We start from the raw sequence: 20,990 nt of genomic DNA on the forward strand, positions 1-20,990 counted from the left end.
TGAAAAAACCCATATAGCTAGAGTTTAGATATTAAGCATGAAACATCTTTTAGTAAATTTCTACAAAGTTTGTTCAAATAAAAGCCCGGGGGTCAAAACTGGCCCTGCCCCAGGGGTGTCATTGTTTTTAACTATATGTGTATAGTAAAAACTTAAAAAATCTTCTTTTAAAAAACCCAATGAGCTAGAACTTAGATGTTTAGCATGAAACATCTTCTTATGGGTGTCTACCAAGTCTGTTCAAATAAACAAATAAAAGCCCTTGGGTAAAAATTGGCCCGGGGGGGGGGGGGGGCTATATACAGGTGAGCGACCTCAGGGCCATTATGACGTGGCCCTCTTGTTTACAATTTGAATAATTATTCTTGAAAAACAAAGAGCGCAAATGATCGGAAATTTTGCAGAAAGATTAGTGGTCTAAACCTACATCAAATTGTACATTGATCTGGAAAACATATGTTCAGTCCCATCATGTCAAAAATTAAAAAAAACTCAGTGGAGTCCCTTAAAAATTTTGAAAAGAAATACTAGTTAAAGTATTTTTTTTTTAATATGAAGTGTGATTTATAAGATCAATTTTCATTATTGGCCTCTCAACTCATGTAGTGGTAAACTTCGAACTTGAAACATGAGCATGGCCGACTTTAAGTTTTCATACATTATATAAATATACCCATGTTAAGTAGAAAAATTAATCAATTTATCATAATTTATTGCTGACATTAATTATTGATATATAGCAGTATATTGATTGGTTTTTAATTCCAATTAGATTAAAGCACCTTGATAACAGTTCATCACACTATAACCTAAACACCGTAACAATGTGTGGGAAAATATTCTCAGGCTTTTAAAATAACTTTAGCATAATACTTTTACCTTTGATTTTTGGACAAACTAATATTCTGTTTTTTTTGTGTGTTTTTTTATTTATTTTTTTTGTGAATGTTAATATGTGTCTCCAGTCATTTAAATGTCAAAGTCAGATTCTTTGAATTGTGGCTGACTTTATATCAGATATTGTGTCATATTTCCAATAGAACTGTGTGTTTTTATCCAAATTTTTCTAAAGAAAAATTCTTGTTTAGATAGTGGTGCTTATGATTGAAAGCAGATATTTTTTTTCTTCCATAGCAGGGTAAAGGAGGGAAAGGGGGGGGGGCATTTACAGGCTGCTGCATATTCCCCACAAAAACTTCTTTCAATCATGCATGATTCTTTAAATCAAGTTTTTCTTTTCTCGCCCACACCCCTTTATGCAAAAATATTCATGTGTTGTTTGGGAAGGATCTACCTGTGATAAAAAAGTCTGCAAAGGTTGTTATTATAATTAAGCTGTTTACATTTTCTCACTTTCAACCACCTAACATATTTAAATTCCCTACATTAAAATTTGAATATTAATCACTTTTAACCGAGTGAAAATAAAATTCTCAATCCTATGCGTATAGGGTATGTTCCTTAAACAATACCCAGAAAATCATAAATGCATGTTAAATCATATTAAAATGTGTATTAAATTTTCCTGAGTACTTTACTGTACAATTGTATCACTTTATTTGCCACCAGTGTCTTTAAAAGTTGATCAAACATGCAATTTCAAGATCAGGAAGTCACATTTTATGAAGTAGAAAGTTTAATCATCAAATATTATTGTTAAATCAATATAATAGAAGGAAAACAGAACTAAAAGCTTGCTCTGTTGAATTTGTAAAGTAGTTGTTTTTTTTAAAGAAAGTTTAAGGTTTAGTATATTTATGAAATTTGGAAGGTCACAGTTTTCTTCTGGGAAAAAGGTAATTTATGATTTAATTACATGCTATTTTTAGTTTTGAAGTATTAAATTTATCATGTCTTCAACATTGTTAATAGTTGATATTAAGATAAGAAAAAAATAATACTAAAAAAAAATAACAAAAAAATGAAACAATAAAAGTGTTAATTGTGCAGTGGTTACAAACCAAAAACACTGTCAAACAGCAAATAATTATGTAGTTTGAGCACTCTGAAATAATAACCCTGCTTAATTTGTAGTGTAAACAACTTTAACCTGCACTGTAAGGGCTAAAAATGAGGCCACTTCTTCCAGGAAACTCACTAAAAGTATGCAGTGTTCCCTTAAAAATCAATTATACATCAAGTTTTTTGCTTCCCTCTTTTTTCAAAAATAATATTGTGTTAAAATACTTATATTCTTCCAAAAATTAAAGGGTATTGTAGGGTTCCTTAAGTCCAAAACTTGTGAGCAAAATACCTGGTGTACCTTAATTGTCAATACACACAGTCATGTAGGCTTGATAAACAATTCCTATTCAAAGAATGGCATGAAGACAACAAAATTTCACAATTTTCTTCTGTTGTTGTTTTCTAATATATTATATATATTTTTTTTATTTCACATGTTAAAAAAAGAATATTCCATGAGTAGATTTTCATGCATGCTTCTTTTGATAAAAAATTCTGTTAATAAAGGCTTTGTCAAAAATACAAACTGATCTATGGTCCTTTTCATTGTACAAGTTGAGAAGTGGTGAATTATTAATGAGGGCCTAATGTCATTTTAGCAATGGAGTCATACACCGGTAAAATATATTACTATAAAGGTGTCTGTGCATACAAGACTAGACTTTTGTATGTTATGAGGCAGTAGTTATGGACAGAAATTATTTTCTGTTTCCACTTCATAATAATGACAGATTTTTCAGAAAGTCTACGAGAACGAAATTGGTACGGAAATTTATATGAAATTACTGGATTATAAGTTTGTGCTTGGTAATTTTGTGTGTAAAATATGTTTCAAGTTTAGGATTAGCATACTATTAATCAAAAATATTATATGACTGGTTTTATTTTGACAACAATTTATTTCTAATATGGCTAATGCTGTGGAGGATAAGGTTATAAAATCATATATTCTGTAAATTAAGATATAGAGGATATTCAAGTTTTTCTATAAATACATGATTTATTTTCATCGAGTGGTATGAAAATAAATATTTCATGAGTGGCGTTAGCCATGAGTGAAATATGGTAATTTTCATGCCACAAGATGAAAATAAATCATGTATTTATAAAAGATAGTAACTTGAATTTTCTGTTTATTATATACATTTTTCTCCTTTTTGACATTAAAATTTGAAAGACTTTCCCTGAAATTTTGTGTATTGGCAGAATTTAAAAGAAAGTAGTTCGGCAACAAACCAGTGAAAATACGGAAAATATGTTTCACTGCAGTGAAAAATAAATTTTTTACAGTGAAAATACTGCAAATGAAAATACACATTTTATTTCATCAATATTTCTCAATATTTCATTTATAAGTATAAAATAAATAAATTTATGGATAGCTAAAAGGCTTATGATTCTTATATTTAAGTTTTATAGGCTTAAAAAGAAAATTTTTAATGAGTTATGGCGAAAGGATGGTTTGAGATTCTACTTCACATTGTCTTGGATTTTGTTTTGAAACAGGCGGAGACTATATTTTGATAACAATAAAGCCTTGAGAAAACAGGCTTAGAAAATTTAGTATTACACCTTTCCTACTCATATCATATATTATTTGACATACAGGAGGTGAAATTCAGGAGCATGTTTGGAAATACATGTATTGCTAACATTTTGTTTCTTTATATATTTCAGATGCCACATAAAATTCCTTTTAAAGTGATCCATGCTTCAGGTCAGGACGAGAATTTTAGGGCAGCTGAACTTAATCACCATAATCCACTGACCAAAGGATGGCAGTCTGCAAAGTATGTACATATTCTAGTAATAGTAAGTTAGTAATAGAAAGAGTATCAAAACATAATTTAAGTTAATAAATTAGTTGTTAATCGTGGTTCAGATTAACAGAATGTTTTGACTTTTTTCCCATTTTAACAGTATAGTGACAGCTTAGATGTTTCCGTAAGTACACTATAGGACTAAGTCACAGCTCAGTTTTTACCACAAGCCTTGTTATGAGGGAAAATTGAAAAAAGACATGTAGTTTTCCTTAAAGCTTAAAATCTATAAATATCCATGAAAGAATTAAAGAGAGATTATAAAATAAATTTGTTCTCTTTAATTAATAAAAACTTTGGCTGAGTGGTTAAGGCCACAGTGACTTGAACATTTGGTATGTCATTTCTAATGGTTCAAAGCCTTTCATGGACATTAAAAAAAGATTTATTGAAAATTAATGAAGAAGCTGTCAAGCTTGCTTATAGAAAGCTATTGGTACTACTTTCATGACCTTGAATATAATGAACAAATGGTCCCCTTAGGTCTTCTGATCAAGTAAAGTTTTAAAGTTGCCAATTATAATCTAACATTGTTGAACTGTTACTGAAAATCACCCAAGGAATGAGGTAACAAATTTTAAACTAAGCACTAATGGTAAATGTCTGCCACATTGTGTAGGCATGACAGTACACAATTAGAGTTATATACATAATGATGTTACCTAGGTATAATAAATTATTTTGCATTTAAAGTTTTTGCAGCAGCAGTATATGTATTACAATATTTTATTTTTTTTAAAATTTTTTAAGCAAGTTTTTTTTATTAAGGATTTGACCTAACCATTCTTGTGGGTTAAAACCAAGAGATAACCTACTTACCTATTTTTTAGGCTATAAGCCCTTCATAATCAGATGTAAAGCCATTAGCTAATATATTCAAACCATAAGGAGGTCTATCTATCTTAATGTTCCCACTCCTCAGCTCAAAAGTACATTAAAATTCTTATTCTTATTCTAGATTTACTGGTTCACTTTCAGCAAAAGATATAATTAATCTTAAATAGAATAATTATATCAATTTCTATATCAATTTAAAAAAAAATAGAATTTTTCAATATAATTAGGGACATTTTGCATTATAAATGATAATGAATGTTTATTGAATTTCCAATTTGATTTGAAATGCTAAATTTAGTTCCATTAGACGAATGAATTAGACAAGTCATTTACAAATCAATAGTTTGACATCAGCTTGTATATATACCTATATATCTATGTTATGTCCTAACAATACTTTCGAGGCATTTGCCCCATTGAATAGAAAGTAAACAGCCATATTAATAATGAATGCCAGACTCATTATCATATCTACATATCTGATAGATCAAAAGTACACTTATATTTAGAATGATATATTACATTGTTTAGTCAAGCAGTGCATTTAACTAATGGAATAGTACAAGATGGAATTGCATAAAATTATAATTTTTTTCTCTTCACCCAATAAACGTTGTTTTCCTTTAATTTTATGCTTGAGTCATCAAGGCCATTTTGTGACTGTTAATTAGTTATGCTTTTTTAGAGGGCATTTTATAAGAAACTTAAATAAACTCATAGAAAGCATTTTATGAGAGGCTTTTATAATCTCATAGGTTAAAGAGCATTTTATAAGAGGCCTTCATAATGTTATAGATAGGGCACTTTATAAGAGGTTGAAATACACTCATAGAAACCAGCATTTTATGATTGATTTACAAAATCTCAGGAAGATCAGTTTATAAGAGGCAAGCATAATCTCATAGATTGAACATTTTGTTGAGACTTACATATAAGACACTTACATTCAAACACTAAATACCTGTTCACCAAATCATCACAACTAAACACTTTTTTAAGGCATTTATTTCTATGAAAATGTGTCTCCTAACAGATGTGATATTTGTTTTCAGATATTGTTTATATCCACAAGATCTTGTTATACAACTAGAGAAGAGAGCAAGACTCAGGAAAATACAGGTTCTCTCACATCAGTATGACATAGGTATGTATGCAGTATCATTTCCTATTAGCTCTCCTATAATAATTTGCAGCCCCTAACAGGAGAAAAGTTAATTTTTTATTTAGATGTAAGTAAATAGTGCATTTTACAGCCAATTTAGGGCGAATTTGGCCTGATTCCCCTCTCAGAAAAGTAAATATTTTTTCCCTTCCTTCTGTAAAATTTTCCCTCCAAAAATAATTTGTTTTCTTTTTGAAATCCACTTATCATGAGTGATTCAGAGCAAGGCATCGTAGTTAAAAAAGATAATAATGCTATTGCATTCCCCTTGCTTCCCTCCGCCACACATTTTTCCCCTCTCTATGAGCCTTCCCACAATATCCAGTAAGGTAAAACAAGTCACCTGTAAATTCTCATAAAGTACAATAACTCTTACAGCATATAAGCTGTTTAGCTGTCCTGAAACATTTCTTCAGCAGCTTTTACTTACAATATTAGTTAAAACATTCAGATTTTTTACTGGTCCATTTTGGTCATATTCCAAATATCTAAAAGTTTTGTTTCTTTCTTTAAGTTGAAAAGGAAAATTCATAATTCAAGGAACAAAAAATAAAATTTATAAGTAAAATTATTGTCATTAATTGATAACATTTAAATGCACTGTGTCATAAAAAATTGAAACCTTGCATTCTAGATTGTAATATGTGCCGCGTCATGACAAAACCAACATAATGGGTTTCTGACCAGCATAGGTCCAGACCAGCCTGCGCAGCAGCGCATTCTGATCAGGATCTATGCTGTTTGCTATTAGTTTCTCTACTTTTTATAGAGTTTGTAAGCGAACTGCATGGATCCTGATCAGATTGCGCGGATGCGCAGGCTGGTCTTGATTCATGCTGGTCGCAAACGCACTTTGTTGGTTTTGTCATGGAGAGGCTCATATTATGTTTAATATGAGGTACAATATTTTCCATGTTTAAGTTGTTGTATATTGTTGTATATTGTATATTTCAGCTACAAGGATAGAGATATTTGTTGGTGATGTTCCTGAAGATTTACCATGTGTTCTTGACAATGCTAGATATACCAGACTAGGGTAAGGACAATAAAGTCTTCGGCAAGAAAGAAAAAATCTTGTTAATTATTTGGCATATTTGATTTGCAAAGAACATAATGATTAGCAATTTGTTCTTGATTTCTGATGACTATTATGCAATTAAAATACCTTTATTTACCTGAAGAAGTCTTGAATGGTTTGCAGGTTATTTTTTATAATATTGGTATCTAAGGTAGAGGTATTTATAAACCTGATGAGCTCAGTACATGTATCTCTTAGATTTTGGCCGTAAGATTTAATTTGGTTTGAATAAATGACAACGTACTTTAGGGCTTGACAAATCCACTCATTCACTGATTAATCTGTCGGAATAGTAGAAATATTATCATTTAAAATTTAGTAATACACTCATATTGTATTGCTCTGCTCCTATGATTTCTGTTTTCTTTTTTGTCAGCTACGTGTCACTGTCAGACAATGAGAAGACGGGTTTCAAGGCTCGGGAGCTCAAGTCCGTACACGTGGATGCCGTAGGACTGTTTTTAAAGTTGAATATACATAAAAATCATATCAACAAACATAACTTGTATAATCAAGTGGGTGTTGTGGCTATCAATGTGATTGGAGAAGAGATAAGAAAAGGGCAAGAACTTGTGGATGATTTGGTATATAGTTTGTTATAGTTTCAACTTTACATATATTTTAAAGGCACATTATGCTTCAGAAACGAATTATTTTATCATTCTTAAGAAAGGGCATTTATAATGTTTAAATAATGGTTTTTAAAGCATGTTAGAGGCTTATTACCTGAAGAAAGTAACCCTGAATGTGAAATTATTTGTCATAAAATTAGTAAAATGAAAAGTAAGTTGTATTTTGTCTTCTATACAAAATACTAAAACATTGTGACTGTCTTAATCCCCCTAAAGCAAGAGAAGCAAAATATGACTATGGTAATTGGCCAATATGTAACGTTTTTGAAACTATAATCTTTACACAAATATAAAAGCTGTTGACAAATTCAAATGAAAGCATTTCCGAGGCATATAATCTGTGAAATTATTGAATTATTTTCTTTGTTTAGGACATTTATGAACAGAAACAGAAGTTGTTTGGAGATGTGGGTACAGATGGATTGGGCAGGTGAGTTGAAATTATGTTAATCATTTTTAAATCACATTAATTACGTTGCATTAAAGATATATGAAACAAAGTCAAGAATTTTTTAACTTTTATGATGTTAATGGAAGCTAGATGGTTGCAATTTTCAGTCGAAATTTCTTTCATGTCATAAGTTACAACCATTGTTCTATAAAGTTAGTGCAATTGGTTGGTAATACACATGACTGTTTTTATCTTGTAATAAATGCCCCCTCATGGTTCTCTCCAAAACAATTCTAGAATGTTTTAACAGCTTGTAAATTGTGCATAGAAATTAAAAATTTAAAATAAACATTGAAACACGTGAATTTCTACTGCATTTATGTTACTGAATTATTATTAATATTCCAAAGGCTTTGTTCATTATGCTTACATTTGTATTTATTTTCAATCAGTTATCTGAAAACGTTTTATTTATCCTTTACAAGGGTTTTTTTCAACATGTTTGAATAACAGATGTGGTGAATACAGAGAAATACTATAATGTATCATCAGTCATCAAGACATTTCTTTACTGAAAATGGTGTTTGTATTATATTAATGATGGTTTGCTTTAAATTTCAGGCCAGATTATATTTCACCATTAGATGATCTAGCATTTGATATGTACCAGGACCCTGAGATTGGTCAAATCATCAGAAAACTTGATAAGAAAAAACAAGAGGCTGTGTTACGTAAGTTGTCTGAGATTAATCTGTAACAAGTGAACTTGCACGTAAATCTGCATATATCTTAAGTAATAAAATGTGATATTAGCAATTTCTGATGTATATTAATAGTAAAACAAGTGGCTGTGATATGTTCATTCCTAAATGTTCCTTAAAAAGGGGAGGACCATAGATAATGTTGGTGTAACATTTGGTCCAACACTTTTGCATGTACATAATATTTATGCTTAAGATAATGATGTTAGATTGTGTAATTTTATCATGTACAAAATATACCATAAAATATTATAAAATTAAAGATAACAACTAGCCTTTATTAACCTATAAGGTATCTGCTGTATCATAGGTTGGTAATCCATGTATTTGTTAACACCTAGCTCGCTTATAGCAACTTATTCTCTACGCTTGCAGACAGTGCAGACCAAGATCAGGCGGCACATTTGATTGGTCTGATCATGGTCTGCACTGTTAACTATTTCATCACTACCTATTTTGAACATGGCCCTAAAAATTATGATTGGTTTTGTCCAGATTGAAAAATGTGCAAGTCCATTTTAACATATTTAACAATTGGTTAGGGTTAATAGAATGATGTATAAGTTTGTTATTCACTGACCAGATCAAATGATTCTGACTTTGCTGTTAGAAGAAAACATACTTTTACTTTTCCCCAGCATTTTCATTAGCAGGTATCAAAAGGATATAAAATGACTACAATTTTATATTTGTTCCAATTACAGAGGAAAGATATGAATATGCTAAAAAATTGAAAGCTACCATAGTGGAACTTCAAAAGGTATAGTTTATGTTTTAACTTATATATACATATTCTTAGTATGATTTTAAGATACTTATTTTAGCTCCATTTTTTTGAAAGTTTATAGCTCCTCCTATCCACTCGTGAGTTAAACTTATGGAACTAACCAATGCTATTGAAAAAATGTTTTCATGATTGTCATCAATAGTAGTGCCAGAAACTATGATCCTTTGATTGTTGACAACTTGACCACTAAGTCAACAATGTCTCTTTATTTAGGTGAGGAAACAATAATTTTTACATTTTTTTCTGTATTACATTTATATATATTGACAACGTTATGTTTTATTTTGACGCCATAAGGCTGTAGTTAGGATAGGGTAGGGTAGGTGAACATCTTCATTGAATTCTAATTCTTCCCTTAACAATAATTAGGCAGCTGAAGAAATTTACATTTACATATATAAAAAAAATATAGAAACAAGGTTGACAGAATTACAAAAATAAATTTTATATCATGTTATTCTGATTTTATACTGGTAGTGATGCTAGTAATTATGAAACATTGTTATATGAATGGTATAATAATTATACAGGCAGGTGAGAAGCTAGGGAAATATGAGGTAGAGAAAAGACAAGCTGTAGAAAATGAGGACTATGACAAGGCTAAACTGAAGAAAGTTCAGATGGATGAATATAGGCTACAAGTATATACAGATCTCAAAATAAATGATTTACTTGAAGCTACTGGGGTGAGTATTGTTAATTTCATAGGAATATATCTTCTTTACTTCAAGTGGTAATAACTTGTTCTTTTCATGATATCTGATTATTAAACTACAGCAATTGAATTTCTAAATCAATCAATCAATCAATCAATGCTCCCATGTACTTGCTGTGGATTGAAATAATGGTCAGAAATGCATTTAAGGTCCTCAACCAGTTGACAAGTCACGATATCCAAGGCAGAGTGGTTTAGATTGACAATTTCATATCGCTCACTCCTTGATTTAAAGGTCATATGGCGTTTTTGTAACTTCACTATTTTAAGAAAAACCTCAGGTCTTCCTAGTGTATTATTTCAGACACAAAAAGGCATATTAGTAGAACCGTCAATGTTCAGAAAGCTAGCTGGATAGCTTCCTCACATGAAAAAATCCAAAGACTTTGGTGGATCCAAACCCACAGCAGTGAGCGGCAAGTGATTTGAAGTCAAAGACCTTAACTACTTGGACAGGGACACCCCTAATTCTAATTTTTTATTTATAAGTTTAAATACATTATACATCTTGTAAATATGAAAAAAAAGAAAAACAATTATTAATTAGAAATGTTTGAGATTTCTTTTACATTGAAGAATATTACAGTAAACACCCTTTATAACGTTATAGCTTATGCTATTGCAGCAGCCTGACTGTTGTTGTCAAATATATTGTCTCTTGGATACAATGATATTAACTGGACATAACAATATAAATTGGGCAGTTCACTGAATATCATTATAAGCTTGTACTGTACTTTATAACAATATGTTGTAAGTTGCTTTATCACTTTTTTTCAGTCGAGACACCCTAAGAAAATAACACTTGGTAAGTGAATAAAATTGTTGTAGAAATAGTATTCTAGTTTACATTAATGATTATGTTACAATAATTATCTAATTTAGCTTTCATACAATAAGACATCTGTTTGCAATTTATTTCTTTTGGCAAATTGACATATTTTCATAATGTGCTTTTTGTCCAGAGATAGTACTATAATTGTATGTTTAATAACATTTTTATCCTGAAATTTTCATATGATTAATCAGCATTTTATGAAGTTACATGAAGAAATATAAATTACTACCAGTACAGAGTCAAAGAACATATTTTGTCTTACCAACTTGCAATAGTATTACAACCTAACAATCCTGCAATTATTTTATAAATGTTTTTATTTTTCACATATATTCTTCTTTTGCATACTATATGATTATGGACATATTTGTAAAGTTTATATGACAATCAATGCCCTTTTTAAAACAAAATGAAAATACTTTGAAGGTTTATTGCTGTGTCCGAGCAGTGTAACAGCATAATGTGTAAAGAGTTGTGTGAAAAAAAACAATTTGTTAGTTTTTATGACTACTGATTTTTTGGTTGGGAAACTACCCGCCTATATGACTGAAATACGTTAAATACAAAAAGGCGTTAAAAGAATGAAACAAACAAACAATTTTATTTTTATTTTATTTTTTTGCTTCCTCAGAACCTACAAGGGGACCTACCCCACCACGATTACTTGAGCTACCTCAAAGGAGTCCCAGTCCACCACCCAGGACCCCTTACGATGAACGTGTTATTCCAGCAATGAAAAGGTATCTTTCTAAATTAGACAGCAAACAATAGAGTTTAGCATCTTGTCAGAGGGTGTGTTAAGATTGTTCAGATTGTTTCAAAGCATAAATCATGTTTTGTGTTACCATTTGAAATCTTTATTTTAATTCTTGAAAAAAGTAGTTTTTATTTCTTATCTACAGAAGAGTTGAGTTATTATTTAATTTATGCTGTGTTTTGAAAGTTTATACTTTGAGTGTTATGTAATTTAAGTTTTAGTGCATTAGAAAGTCGCTGCATTGCAAATTTTGAGAATATAACTTTATATTATACATATACGAGTATAGTTGGTAACAATAGGCATGAAAGTTTTTGAAGAAGACTTAATGTAACTTATTGATTAAGAAAAACTTAGACAGGGAATCAGCAATTTAGTGAGTTATTGCCTGTTAATGTAATGGCTACTCTCAGATATTTCAACATAAAGTGACATTATGCAAATGAAAGTGTAAATGGCCAATGAACAGGTAAAAATCCAAACTAAACATGTTGCCATAATTGTGTTCAATTTTATATTTTACTACGAAAAAAAATATCAATAATCCATTTGACCAATGGAAGAATTCTATAATTAGAGTTCAGAATGTATCAATAATCTCAATTCTTAAAAAGAGTGAGGTGGTCTTTATATAACTTGGGTCATTTATATAATGTATCATAAACAATTTTTCTCAAGTAGGTTATCCACTATTGTTCAATCACCATTATAATAGTCAATCTTTTCAAATATATTACTAATTCAACTCAACTTGTCAGGGAAAAAATGAGCATAATAATGTCACTTTAACACTTATGAAGCTTAATTTTTATAATGGACTTTCTTTGCTTTGAATTTGGAACAGTCAATTATTATGATAGGGATTTCAACTTAAAAAAAAAAGAAAGGAAAATGTAACAAATAATAGGATAAAGGTATAGTCACACTAGCTCATCTTAATCTATACAGGTGGACAAACCTGCTTATTATGCTGTAATTGCTTAAAGATTTAACCCCTTAACCTGCTGATGATTTACCCTTTTTTAAATTTGGAACAGTCCATTTGAAGTTTTAGGGATTTTCAGTATCAAAATACAAAAATTAAGCTATCAAAAGTATAGAGCCAGACAAGGCCACACTGCATAGAAGTGCAGAATGGTCTGACAATATTGGTAGAGGTGGCTAGTCATTTCCATTTCCAGTGGGATTAGAATTAATTAAAATTTTGTGATTGAAAAAAAAATGGGAATTTGGTGATTGAAAAAGAAATCTTCAAAAACTTTCAAGTATTATAACTGCCTTGGAATGATAGTGCAAAATTTTGTATGATGCAAAAGAATGTAGAATGCTAACATAATGAAAAAAAAAGAGGGAAAGCATGGCCTGTAGAATTAACACAAAGAGCTTCCGATGGAATGATATTTTCAGAGCAGTAATTTGCAGACTTTATATGTACAGTAGATATGTTATATTTATCTTAGGCTACCTTTTTGCCAACATGGCTTTAATATAAGATGTGTAACTGTTAGAGTAAAAAATAGACACTCGTCCATCATTTTAACTTTCTGCTGGAAAAAAATGTACATGTATTTGTAGTTTCAGATTTTTATTTGTTTTAGGGATTTGAAATTTGTTAGAAGTTGTAATATTGTTCTGTTGCTTGACTGTATATTGCTGTTACTCTTATGTTAGCCATAGAGCCCAGTCACCATCAAGTCCAAGAGTTAGAACACCATATGATGAACGACCTTTACCTATACATAAGTGAGTAATCACAGTAATGATTGGTGTGCATGTGTGTTATTGCTATTTATAGCCTGTGATTGGTTGGGCTATTTATAGACTGTCTATAATTGGTTGGGCTATTTATAGCCTGTCTGTGATTGGTTGGGCTATTTATAGACTGTCTGTGATTGGTTGGGCTATTTATAGACAATCTATAATTGGTTGGGCTATTTATAGCTATTTATAGCCTGGATGTGATTGGCTAATTGATATAATACATTGTGTAATGAAGAACTGAGAGTCACTGTGTTTGATGTTTTTTCTCTCTCACAAATATTAACCATGAAATGTAACAAATCACCTGTATACTAACAATATCTGGAAAGGGCTGTCAGTGAAACTACAATGTTAGTGTTGAAGCAAACTTTCCTATTGACTTATCTATGTAACAGTTATAACAGCAATTATAGCACAAAAGTAATAATAAATACTAAGTCTGAGATTAATCAAAACAGAAAAATCTTAATAATTATTTGAAATATCTAGAAATATAAGTTAATATTAATGATGATAATAAATAAGAAAAACATTCATATATTTTATATATGATTCAAAAAATGCAGAAACCATTTCACAGAATTATTATTTTTTAAATTTTGTATTGATATTTTAAGGAGAAGTTCTGTTATTATATTGTTTATTCATTAAATTCATTCAGTTACAACTTAAATACTATAAAAACTTGAAATGTTTGATTAAAAAAAGTTACCTCTATGACAGCCCTGCTTTTTTTCTACTTACATTATCACATGTATTTTGTATATCTTGGAGATTCAGTGCTGTTCTGAACCAATTTTTCCGAGGAATTTCAATTTTCCGAGGAATTCCATTTTCCAAGGAATTTCCATTTTCTGAGGAATTTCCATTTTTCTCACTGTTAATCACTTACACCACAGGAGTTTGAAATTCTAACAGGGATCTTTCAAATAATACATAACAAAAAAAATGGAAATGGTGCTTATTTTTTATTTATTTTTTTGCTGTATTTTTATAGAATTTCAAACTTTTGTTTTTACTTACATTAAATGTTTGTTATGTAACTGTTTATAATCTTTGTTGATTTTTATTAATGTTTATTATATACATTCATTTTTGTTGCACCTGTAAATATTTTGCAACATTATAACTGCATGTACATGTATCACGTACACAAATACGACCTTACTGTAAAGAAAATCTGTATAGTATACAAGTATAATCCGGTAAGACATGGCTGAAGTAATGTCAATATGTTGGTTTATAAAAATATTTGAGCCGCGTCATGACAAAACCAACATAGTACGTTTGCGACCAGCATGGATCCAGACCAGCCTGCGCTTCCACACAGTCTGATCAGGATCCATGCTGTTTGCTATCAGTTTCTCTACTTGTAATAGAGTTGGTAAGCGAACAGCATGGATCCTGATCAGACTGCACGGATGCGCAGGCTGGTCTGGATCCATGCTGGTAGCAAACCCATTATGTTGGTTTTGCCGTGACGTGGCTCAAATTTTATTTCTTCTTCCATATTTACAAACAATATTACAATATATAAATTGCATTCAGGATTGAGTAGAAAGCTTAAAGCTTATATGAAACTCTCTCAAATGTCAATATGTTATGGTTGAATATAATGTATAGTTTAAATTATAATTATATGTTACTTAAGGTTCATTATAAGAATATCTTGCTCTTTAACTTGTACTTGGCTTTCATGAATTTTCCTAGAGTAATTCACAGCCGTTGTTTAAGTAAAATATACATGTAGATACTAATAAGAAATTTAAGCATTCTCATTTGATGAAAAAAGTTGGGTAAAGACTTACATAACACTCCTTATTGTGTGATCCAGGCCAAGCCAAGTTTTCTAAGATTTAAGGATCAGGATCAAATTTTAAAATCAAATTATTCTCCATTGTTCATCCTCTTTGAATTAATATTTAATATTAACTTGATAGAATTGGACTTAAAATAGCACGTTTTTTTGAAATTTTGAAATTTATTGTTATTGAACAAGTTATGGGCACTTTACTGTTTATCCAAATATTGATCCTGATCCTGAAATTGATCCTTATTTCGATTTGATTATTTTTTTATTTGTTTTGTTATTTGGTGATATCTGATCCGAAATAGGTTCGTTTCTGTGCAAATCAACAAATTTTTACATTTTGTTTATGTACCATTTAATTCCAGGAAATTAAAATCAATTTTAGGTTTATAAAACATTGAAAATAAAATCAGGATCACTTGATCCTGATTCTGATGTTTTGTTAGTGAACACTGAGGGCCTTATCAGGGTAAAATCAAATCAAATTAAATACAAATTTATGCTGAAAATTCAATAATGTTTTATTTTTTATATAATTATACATGTAGTATTTATTTAAATATGTATTTTGCATCATATACTTTTCATGCTAGATAAACTTTAAAAAATGTAGTTTTGTATTTGATTATAACCATCATTTTCTGTTTGTTTTGAGATATTGTCATTGAGTTAATGTTAAAATTTGATATTTGAACATGTCTATATCATTCTCTCATGGATATTTATCAATAAGTTAACCTAAATTAAAAATCAAATTCAATGTAAAAAAGTCAAAGATTTTTATATTTTCACAATGGATTAGAACTCATGTTTTATTTAAATGTATGCAAAGTCTAAAAGATTCTTGATAATTTAATTGATTGTTGTAACTTTTGCAAAGAAAATCTTGTTTTCAGATTTAATTTTGTCCAGCTAGTCAAATATTACACAGTATTTTCATTGCTTTGCCATTAATTTCACAGTTTCATTTTTAATGCATTTCAATCATGTACATGACTTTCCACTCACTGTTTTTGTACATGTCAAATGTTGACTTAAAACACATTATAGACATGTATACTGACCATTTTAAAGGGACTCCACTGAGTTTTTTTTGACATAACTGGACTGGAAATATTTCTTTCGAGATTCTATTTGATTTTGGACAAGATCAAAAACTTGTGTGAAAAATATCAGATCATTCGGTCCAGTATAATTATTCTTATTGTGAAAAATTGTCCAAAACGTTGCAAAACTTTTTACTCAAATAGGGTTAAGATAAATGCAAAAATATGAATTTTGATTTATTTCTGAGAATATTTCCTATATTATTATCTTTTGCATATTTTTTTGTTTTAAATGCCCTAGCTAATTTTCATAAGAAATTCATATTTTATGTTTTTTGACCTCTGAGTGGAGTTCCTTTAATAGACTTGTTTAAATATAAACCAGTGACTGATCATTTTTAGCTCGACTATTCGAAGAATATGAGAGCTATTGTAGTCGCCCCGGCGTCGGTGTCGGCGTCAGCGTCCGCGTCGGCGTCTGCGTTGGTTAAAGTTTTTTGTAAAGTCAAATATCTCAATTATTACTTGAGATATTCAATTCAAACTTACAATACTTATTTATAGTAACAAGGTACATCAGATTGACAAGTTGGATAACTCTGCCTACAATATTGACAGAATTATGCCCCTTTTTAACTTAGAAATTTTGGTTAAAGTTTTTTGTAAAGTCAAATATCTCAATTATTGCTTGAGATATTCAATTGAAACTTACAATACTTATTTATAGTAACAAGGTACATCAGATTGACAAGTTGGATAACTCTGCCTACAATATTGACAGAATTATGCCCCTTTGGAACTTAGAAATTTTGGTTAAAGTTTTTTGTAAAGTCAAATATCTCAATTATTGCTTGAGATATTCAATTGAAACTTACAATACTTTATTTATAGTAACAAGGTACATCAGATTGACAAGTTGGATAACTCTGTCTACAATATTGACAGAATTATGCCCCTTTTTAACTTAGAAATTTTGGTTAAAGTTTTTTTATAAAGTCAAATATCTCAATTATTGCTTGAGATATTCAATTGAAACTTACAATACTTATTTATAGTAACAAGGTACATCAGATTGACAAGTTGGATAACTCTGCCTACAATATTGACAGAATTATGCCCCTTTGGAACTTAGAAATTTTGGTTAAAGTTTTTTTATAAAGTCAAATATCTCAATTATTGCTTGAGATATTCAATTGAAATTTAAAATACTTTTTTATAGTAACAATGTACATCAGTTTGCAAAATTGCATAATTATTTGCCCCTTTGAAAGTTAGAAATTTTGGTTAAAGGTTAAAGGTCTTCAAAGATATTTACTTGAAACTTTACACATGCACTTAGGGTCATAATTGGAGGGTCATAATTGTATGTCACTGACCAAGTTCCATAACTCTATCTTGCATTAAGGCTGATTCATATTCCCTTTTCTACTTAGTCTCTTGGTTAATGTTTACATGCAAGTTTTACATATCTCAATAACTATTAAAGATATTTATTTAAAACTTCACATATGCATTTAGGGTCATAATTGTAGGTCACTGACAAAGATCCATAATTCTATCTTGCATTTAGGCTAATTTTTCTCCCCTTTTTCAACTTAGAAATTCATGGTAAAGTTTTGCTTGTAAGCTGTTATCGTCAATAACTACTGAAGGGTTTGTGCCTTTATGGGACAATTTTTATGCATTCATAATAATAAAGCAGTGATTTACTTGATAAAACATCTTAATAACAAGCCTTTGTACCTTTTCTGTCAAATTTATGTATTCATAGGTTATTAGTATTATTATACTCAATAAAACACCCTTGTGACATTACCTTCCGAATAGTCAAGCCAATACTGTATAATTGGCCTATAACATGAATTTATAAAAAAAAAATTGGCCCTTTAGTGAACTTAAAAAATTTAACATTATGAAGGCTCTTTAAATTTACTATCAAGCACTTAGAATAGTCGAGCATGCTGTCCTACTGACAGCTCTTGTTTTAGTTTAATGTCTGTAATATTAGGAAAATGCTATTATGGCTCAATTAATATTAGGAAGTTTTAAACTTGAGTATTTAAAAATACCTAGGAGCTATCAACACAACATTTGGTTATAGTTTTATGATTTTTCACTGAAGTTATTTACTTGAAATTTCACACATGTTCTTTGTTCATACATGTAATTGTAAGTCAATGACCAAGACCCATAACTCTAACATTATAGCTTCTTTTGGCTTTTAAGTGTGAACATAAAAATTTTCAGTCTTTCTCTGGTATTACTATCAAGCACTGAGAATAGTTGAGTAAACGGTTTATCTGAGCAGCTGTGTTAAGAATATAGATTTATGTATGAATACGTATAACTTTTCATAGCACATATCATATTTATGTATCTGAATGAGAAATCAGTGTGTGAATCTCTCAAGTATTAAGTATTGTCCAAGTGCATACCACATATAATTAGTAATAAAGAAGTCTAAAATGACTGTTATATGGCCAGATATGAATATTTGTTTCAACCATTTTTATGTGGCCATATAACCTGTCAATAATCTTTTGTTTGATTATATTGCAAACAACCATTTATATATGGCCATATAACCTGCCAAGAATCTTAGTTACAAATATATTGCAACCATATATATATATATATACAGCAATATATCCTGTCAAGAACCGTTGTTATGAATTTATCATGAAAAACTGTCAATGCCTTATCCACTGTGCAACTTATGCAAATATATCACCATCCACTTTAAACTTGAAAGAAACACATACTGATGCTTTTCACCATGTTGACCATTATCAACCATAAAGCGGCTTTCTAATTCATACTATCATATCTATGTATGTTTGTATATATCATCCATATATCTCATATCATTATCTTCACAAGCAGTAAAGAAGGTGCACCGAATGACAGTAATCTCAACTTATCCCCGAAAACCCCATACGACGAGCGACCCCTTCCTGTTGCAAGAGCAAAGTAAGTCGCTCCCATTACCTGTGTGTTTTTGATATTCCCCGTTTTGTTTTTTTAAACCCCCCAATCCTTGTTGAAGAAGACAAATATTTAAATTCTGTCATTGTTTTACGATATATTTATGTGTGATTTGTGAATGAAGTAACTCCTTGTGTTTGTCAAATTGTTTATTCAGTTATCTGTTAACAAAATGTGATACAATATTTTTCTTCTTTTTTTTTCTTAAAAAAATTAACATCAAATATTTCCCTTTCATACAACATTACATAAACATACAAGTATTTTTTTAGTTTTAAATTTGGAACTTTCAGTATAATTTGCCAACCAAATCGACTTATTTGTCTTCTTCACTTTTCAGTTATTTTGATGTGATTTTGAGTTAAATTAATGAAACTGCTGGTTTATTTGATGTAACTTTGAGTTTGTTTTGCAACATTGAGTTCCTTTCTAAAATTTGGTTTATTTAATGTAACTTTGAGTTCCTTACATGTGAATTAAAGTTATATGCATGTAACATTTGGTTTATTTGTTGTAGCATTGAGTTAATTAGATCCAATATTTGGTTAATTTGATATAAATTTGAGTTAAATTGAATAAAGCACATATTATTTACCCATCATTAAATCACCAACAGATGTCATTTTCACCATTATAATAAGTGGAAAATTAAATATTATTTCTAGATAGCTATGCATGCAATTTTATGAGCATCGTTATTATATTTACTTTAACATTTGCTTAAATTATCATAGACTGCATGCCTTTTTTAAACAAGATTATTTCAAGCATTTGCATGATATCATAGAACTAGCATGTTGCTTTCTTACTCCAGCTTTTTGTGTATTTTATTTTCTTTGCGTCCATTAAACATTGCTTATTTTAAATAATTTTACTAGTATCCTTTACATGTTGTTTTTGCATTTATGTACCTGTTCACAAAATTCCTGTTTAACATGCATTTCCTATTTATTATGTCTTACACAAAATGAGTATTATATAAATTTTATTACTATATCAATCAAGACTTACATGGGAGACAAATTTCAAAATTAAAAAGTAACTGTAATCAAGTATTTTATTGCTTAGGATTTCTTTTCTAGCTTGGAAAAAAATGATTCGATGATAAATTCATCTCTGGAAAAATTGATTAAATAAATTGTATTGTTCAAGAAAAAAGTACCCCATAGCAAATATTAACCTTTCTGTAAATTTTCCTTATTCCTTTGGTATTAATTATACACAATGGTTGAACATGTTTTGCTAAAAAAAATTTAACCAGAAATGACAGAAAATGTGCTCAATAATTATATTGAGTTTTTCTCATAAAAAAAGATTAACTGCATCTCCACTTTAAGGTGTAACATTACTTCAATTAAGGTATATTTCTATGTTATTATTTTAGACCATCAGTTGTACCGGACGAGGATCCGGTAGAGCCACCACCGGACTCAGCTGGTGGGGGTATAACCGGTGAACCGGAACCACTGTCGGAGAAGGATATGAGAGAAGCGTCTGCTGCTGTTGACGTCTTTGGAGAACCTCTGGTCTGTATTTCTCTATTCATCATACTCATTGTTAGGTTTGAGCCTCTAAATTCGATGGTTGCAGCAGATAAAAGCTTTTAAAGAAGATACAGTTTTACCAAAAGATATCTGTGTGTATT

General features: G+C 29.9%; 1 protein-coding gene across 6 annotated transcripts in view; it reads left to right on the forward strand.

Moving 5' to 3' along the window:
* Positions 1 to 20,990, forward strand: part of LOC132756743 (centrosomal protein of 104 kDa-like) — a 51,799-nt gene that overhangs the window by 6,239 nt on the left and 24,570 nt on the right. Inside the window, exons 3-15 of one of the 6 annotated variants that reach the window (XM_060747875.1) lie at positions 3,643 to 3,755; positions 5,675 to 5,766; positions 6,739 to 6,820; positions 7,239 to 7,446; positions 7,866 to 7,924; positions 8,507 to 8,616; positions 9,351 to 9,406; positions 9,964 to 10,119; positions 10,929 to 10,956; positions 11,618 to 11,726; positions 13,415 to 13,486; positions 19,241 to 19,330; positions 20,730 to 20,871. In XM_060747875.1, the coding sequence (XP_060603858.1) occupies positions 3,643 to 3,755; positions 5,675 to 5,766; positions 6,739 to 6,820; positions 7,239 to 7,446; positions 7,866 to 7,924; positions 8,507 to 8,616; positions 9,351 to 9,406; positions 9,964 to 10,119; positions 10,929 to 10,956; positions 11,618 to 11,726; positions 13,415 to 13,486; positions 19,241 to 19,330; positions 20,730 to 20,871 (1,317 nt within the window). The remainder of the gene's footprint in view (positions 1 to 3,642; positions 3,756 to 5,674; positions 5,767 to 6,738; positions 6,821 to 7,238; positions 7,447 to 7,865; positions 7,925 to 8,506; positions 8,617 to 9,350; positions 9,407 to 9,963; positions 10,120 to 10,928; positions 10,957 to 11,617; positions 11,727 to 13,414; positions 13,487 to 19,240; positions 19,331 to 20,729; positions 20,872 to 20,990) is intronic. The other 5 variants (XM_060747876.1, XM_060747880.1, XM_060747877.1 and 2 more) reach the window with 5 other exon arrangements.

The sequence above is a fragment of the Ruditapes philippinarum genome, unplaced genomic scaffold, assembly GCF_026571515.1.
Source record: "Ruditapes philippinarum isolate M1 unplaced genomic scaffold, ASM2657151v2 ctg1548_1_1_1_1, whole genome shotgun sequence".
Taxonomy (NCBI): domain Eukaryota; kingdom Metazoa; phylum Mollusca; class Bivalvia; order Venerida; family Veneridae; genus Ruditapes; species Ruditapes philippinarum.